Source organism: Cololabis saira, chromosome 18 (genome assembly GCF_033807715.1).
Source record: "Cololabis saira isolate AMF1-May2022 chromosome 18, fColSai1.1, whole genome shotgun sequence".
NCBI classification, from domain to species: domain Eukaryota; kingdom Metazoa; phylum Chordata; class Actinopteri; order Beloniformes; family Belonidae; genus Cololabis; species Cololabis saira.
In genome coordinates this window covers 11,211,253-11,216,989 of record NC_084604.1, presented here as the reverse complement: position 1 = coordinate 11,216,989, position 5,737 = coordinate 11,211,253, and the positions used below count along the sequence as shown (strand labels likewise).

Genomic DNA, 5,737 nt, shown 5'->3' with positions numbered 1-5,737 from the left:
GCAAGCGGGGAGCTCTGTCTCTGTGCTCGAACAGCGTGTTAGTGTTTAAATAGGCGAGAAAACGGAGCTGCTGCCGCCGGAACGTGTTGACAGCAGACAAGAGAGGAGTGTTCCGCCTGTTTGTCTATCTGCTCGCTGTCTTGTCGTGTCGAACCGCGACTGTTCACGGCCTCCGGTGCAACAACAAGCGAGAGTAAACGGTGGGGGCCTTACCTCTCCGGATGACGCCCCCTTGGCCATTCAGCACGAGCCCACACTGCGCTTCCACGGAGCCCTGCAGAGACACGCACTCATTAGGAGGAGCTGTGTTTCTTTCTTTTTTTTCTTTTCTTTTAACAATGCTGCAAAGCTTCACAAGGCTTCAGATATTTGATTCTTATTTGTTCCTGCACAGGTACAGTCACTACACATGAATATCCGAGGTGTTATAAGAAACAATAACCCCTAGAAGAATCAAGTGGTGGTAAATACAATGTTTGGATGATAAATGCGTATATGCATCAGTGTAAATATAGACCAGTTTCCCAATCATCAAATAATAACTGCTTGTCATATATGGCTATGGTTGTAGTATGTGATGTGCAACTTTTGAATGCTGAAAACATTGGACAAATTCATAACAAAATACTTTCTTATGATTGACCAGATCACAACTCCTCGCATTTATCCTATAACCTCATATAGGGACCCACCAGGCTTCACCTCATATAGACCCAGAGGGACGTAACGTCCAGCAAGCATGAAAAAGGCACCATCTAAACCCCCATTCTGTTGCATCTCAAGTGATAGTGGGGTAAAAATGGCTGTGAAAAGGGCGAATCTCACCGGTAATTGGGAAATTATCTTATTTTGAAAGGCTTGACCTAAAAGTGAGGAAATAAGCGAACCTATTTGTTGCAGCCACCGACCTGTTGGAGAGGCTCATTGTGCAAAGCTGACTGCTGCATATAGGCTTGCATGTATGGGGACCTGTTACAGGCGCCATTTTGGTTCAGATAAGACTCGCGTGCTATCAACAATGTCATCAAAAAGGAGAACACGCGCTTTTTATTCAGAAAACTCTTAATCCCCCGTGCGAGCCTCGAGGCCCGGCCCACGCAGAAGCCCCTGATTAAAATAAACTGGAGGGGGGAGGGAGCTTGTTGGAGCTCTTTTTCTTCTTCTTCTTTAAAGAAAACCAGCTCCTGGTCTGTTCCTTTTCTTTTATTCCGAAACTAAAGTGATTATAAAATCAATATACAAAACGCAGAGGTCTTGCGTGAATTGGCTTAGTGACGGGAGAAAGGTGTGGCAGCTGCTTTTGTTCAGCATGGAAATCTCTTTAACGCGCTGAAAGATGCGACCGGGCTGCACGAGACCAGCGCATCTGTTCCGTCCATACATCCAAGCTCAGGTTCACCAACCCGGCCTTTCTTTGCCCGAATAAAAGGTCAAAACCTGTGCTCTTTTATGTCCACACACGTCACAGAAGTCTCGTATACACATAAGATGAGCCGGTCTAAAATCAAATAAAAGGAAACATAAACTATGTTTTGATTCATATTAGCTCTCATTTCAAATTATTTTGGGCCGGAATTATTTAAAGGCACGCATGCTAGTTGAATTCAAATAGTAATGTGATCCAGGGTAAAATAAAATAAAAATACAAAAAAAAAACAAAAAAACCCACATCGTTCAGACAGAATAAGTAATAAATTCCTAGGCTACTGTAATCCGGGATAATTTCTCATTCACCACCATCCTCCTCAGGCTGTATTGCCACACCCATAAATTATTAAATCAGGAAAAAAATAAACAAATAAATAAATAAAACACTGAGAATATTCACATGTACAGTTCTTGTTTTTTTTGTCAAAATGTAACAAAATGAGACTATAATATTTCTTAACATGGGAGTGTTCTTTTGTCTTTGTCTGCATATGCCTAAATTATATCCAGAAATGTCAATAAAAGTAGAAGTTTATGTAGCTGAATTAAGGCTGCTTAGCAACTAGTTAACGTGGCTGAAATGATGTGCCAGTGTGTTAAATTGTGTTTAACTAGAGGCGCGTCTTAAGCAGCTCAGATGTCACTGCATAAGTAACAAAGTTGATTGACGTTAAGTCGGTAATTGGATAAACTACGGTGCTTTATGTTGCTGGGGTTGGGCATTGTGCCCTGCACCCCGATCCGTTAATCCGCCCTTTACCGGAGAATAGGGCGACCAGCGGCTTTTCTTTGCCTCAGCAGACAGCCGGACACACACACACACACACACACACACACACACACACACACACACACACACACACACACACACACACACACACACACACACACACACACACACACACACACACACGCTCGAGAACCGTGCGAATCTGTTTTCATCTCGACCATTTCTTTACAGCCAAAAGAATTATGTAAAATATGGGTCACGTGTGTTTCTAGAAAAATAAAGAGAGGATTTGACAAAAGGATTGTATAGACTGCCAGTCAATTAACCTTTAGAAGCAGGCCTGCCTTTCAGGGCCGGCGTGCCATGTGGACTTGACATTCACTTACAGACAAAATTATTTCAAGATAATATCCAATATTATTAACCCAAAAGTAGGAGAGAGTCCCCGAGTGGAGACAAACTAGAGGCCTATGACGCGTCGTGAATGTCTCAGGGAAGACCGACATCTGGAGGCGTCTTTCTGTTGACTATTTTGGAGCTGATGTTAACAGAACAGCTCTCAGTTGTAGGCTAGTAGGGCATTGGGTCTTGTGGCAGGCATTTTCTCATCCGGGTGTATATGGATGAGAGTAAAAACGCAGACTAAGAGGGGGGAGCGATGTGCAGATTAGAGGCGGCCGGTACCTGCAGGTCGTCCCCCGCGGGCGCGGCCAGCCCCAGGCCGCCGGCCGGCAGCAGCCTCTGGTCCGCGTGGTGCATGCCCACGCCGTAGGCCTGCGAGCCGTGCGAGGTCATGAGGGACAGGTCATGGCGGCGGTAGGCGTCCAGGCAGCCCAGCTCCCGCCGCTGCTGCTCGTCCAGGCACGAAGACTTGAGCGCGGAGCGCGCGCTGTGCAGGTTGATGAAGTCTGCGGGCTCCCCGTGGTGGATCTGCTGGTAGTACTGGCCCGAGTGCAGCGAGTTCAGCCCGTAGGCCTCCGGGGCCACGGCCGGGTGCGAGTGCTGGAACTCGTAGTGGAAGGACTGGTGGTGCAGCGGCGTGTACTGGTGGTTGGCCGAGAAGTAAGGCGACGCGAACTCCGTCCCCGCCGGCGCCGGGTAGGTGAGCGGCGAGGAGGAGGAGTAGGCGACCGACGAGTTGGCCACGGACTCTAGGCAACCCAGCTGCATCAGCCGGTAGCTGTTCGAACCGTCGTGGCGTATCTACGAGATAATAAAGAGACAGGGACATTTATGAAGCGGTGCCATTTAGCATCAGCCGTCTCCCCTTCTCTTCCTCCCAATCACACTCACAAAACACAACTCGCACACTCAAAATGTTTTTTTTTCTTAGTCCCTCTCCCTTTAAACCACCTGAAGGAGATGTAATTTTCCAACGAGCGCTCGGCAGCAGAAGCCGGCGGTATTTCTGTGCCCCCTTCGGCACGCCTGTCACTCTGCTTGCAGTGATTAAAAATAAAAATAAAAATCAGGCTGTTAAATATGATTATTATTATCGAGCTGCTGCAGATCCACAGCCCCAGCCCTGCTGCTCGTGTTTGGTGGAGGTAAGAGTGAGACCCAGCGGAGGATATTCCGCCTTGAAATGTTCCAATCACAGTTACCAGTCTCTTGTTTCCTTTTTCTTTTTCCACACACTAATAAAAATTCCCGTCTTTATCGCCAGCTCCAGTTAGATAAGCCATTTCTCCTTAAAAGCGCTGCTTTTTTCCATTCATGCCATACAGAAGGCTATCATCCGTTTTCCTTACACCAAATAATCCTTATATACAAATTACTCCGTAACGCGTTTTTAAACCAAAGTGGGTTTATTCCACACTCTATAATTTAATAAATTAAATGTTATCAAGTCAATAAATAAGCTTACCTCTGCGTCGTGGACAAGTCCGGGGAAGGTCGCTGACATTGTGCTTTCTCCAAAGTAACCCGTATTTTTTTCCTCTCCTCTCTGGCCTGATCGAATTGTAATAAAAATGCCTTAAAATCCGCAAAAGAGCGAGAGAAATGGAAAAGTCCCCCCTCGCGCGCGCGGTGTAACGGCAGAAAGCTGGCGGAACGCGAGCGTCTCCCCTCTGCACGGACGGGGCTGGCGCACGGATTTTGTACTTGCAGGGTATTTCTCGGCTGATGTCGTAGGTCCCTTGGTAATATAGAAGTTTTGAAAATTAAGCATCAGCACTGAGGAATGGGAGGACAATAGACGGAGCGGAGCATCCCAGGAGACAAGGAATAAATATTGTATCTTCGCCTCAATAAGGAACCGAGGGCTGCTTTCAACGTCCTCCACGCTTTTTGTGGACATTTTCCTTTTTGACTCGTTTGTATTTTCACGAGGTCTGCTGCTCGGTTTCTCCGTGTTGTTGATTTTGTTCACAGCGGATTAGTCGTTTAACAAAAATCTGCGGATTCTCAACAGAAATGTAAGTTTGATTAAAAGTATGTTGCAGCTAATTTAGAGGCAATTGTGAAAATAATATACAATATACAAAATTAATAATTATTACAAAAGTTAAAATCCGTTTTTTATTTTGCCAACTTTAATGAATTTCGAAAGGTCTAGCAAGGGAATTGTGAATTTTTTGATACTTTAAGTCAACGAGACAGTTTAGGATTATTATTTGATCATTTATGTGTTCAGGCAATTTTCATTTTGCAGCATCCGTATATTTTCGAAGTGAAAGAAAACAGTTAGGCTCTTATTTTTCTCAATGGAGAATGGGTAAAGAATCAATCAAATTAAATAGGATTCAGAAGTTATGTATTATTATTATTATTAATATTATTAATATTGCTTAGTTTATTTTTTAGTAAATCTAACTTTCTTTTATGCAAATCTATTTTATTAAAATGCAAATGCTGATCTTATTTTTTCCTTTTTTCTGATTTCTGTGCATGGAAAAGAACCTTTGATGCATTTTTAGTTATATTTCTATTTTCTTACCTTGGGGATAGGGCGTGGGGGGTGTCACTGTGAGAGTTGCCTTTGTGAATAACCGACTCCAGACCTTTTCTCATTAACAATGTATATGAGTTATTATCATTAATATTATTGGCTCTATTTTCCCCGTCTCTTCTCCTCTTTTTTTTGCCTTTCTCCTCTTGCTTTAACTCACCTGAGCTCTCGTGCCCTCGGGGTGGTCCTGCCCAGTTGAAGCTCTGATGGTGTTGTATAAACACTTGTTTTTGTTTACATTTATTTCACAGGCTCATTGGCTTTGTCATTACCGAAACACAGAAGATTATCTGAGAAAAGGAACAAAAAAACAACCGATTAATTATAACCTATATGTGTATTAATTGTTGACAAAGCCGCTTGATGTTATAGGTGTACAGTGTCTGATCAGAGAGTCTGATTCCAAATCCAGGCTATAATAAGCTTAAATAGGAAGAAACACACACTAACTTGCCCCTAGGCCACCCGGGAAGCACTATAGATACGAGACTTGCAGAGAAGACGCCAAAAGCTCGTGGTCTCAACCAGAAGAGGAGCAAAGGGAAAGAAAGGAGGCGGAAGGAGAGGAAACTGGAGGAGGAAAGGAGAGGTCTTCTACTGTCTGTCAGATTTGCTGCCATTCAAAA

General features: G+C 44.2%; 1 protein-coding gene across 1 annotated transcript in view; it reads right to left on the bottom strand.

Moving 5' to 3' along the window:
- Nucleotides 1-4,216, bottom strand: part of tfap2d (transcription factor AP-2 delta (activating enhancer binding protein 2 delta)) — a 13,460-nt gene extending 9,244 nt beyond the window's left edge. The window contains exons 1-3 of the mRNA XM_061746864.1: nucleotides 4,026-4,216; nucleotides 2,843-3,361; nucleotides 214-274 (exon numbers count right to left, since the gene is read on the bottom strand). Of these exons, the coding sequence (XP_061602848.1) occupies nucleotides 214-274; nucleotides 2,843-3,361; nucleotides 4,026-4,064 (619 nt within the window). The 5' untranslated portion in view covers nucleotides 4,065-4,216. The remainder of the gene's footprint in view (nucleotides 1-213; nucleotides 275-2,842; nucleotides 3,362-4,025) is intronic.
- Between the last annotated feature and the right edge of the window lie 1,521 nt (nucleotides 4,217-5,737).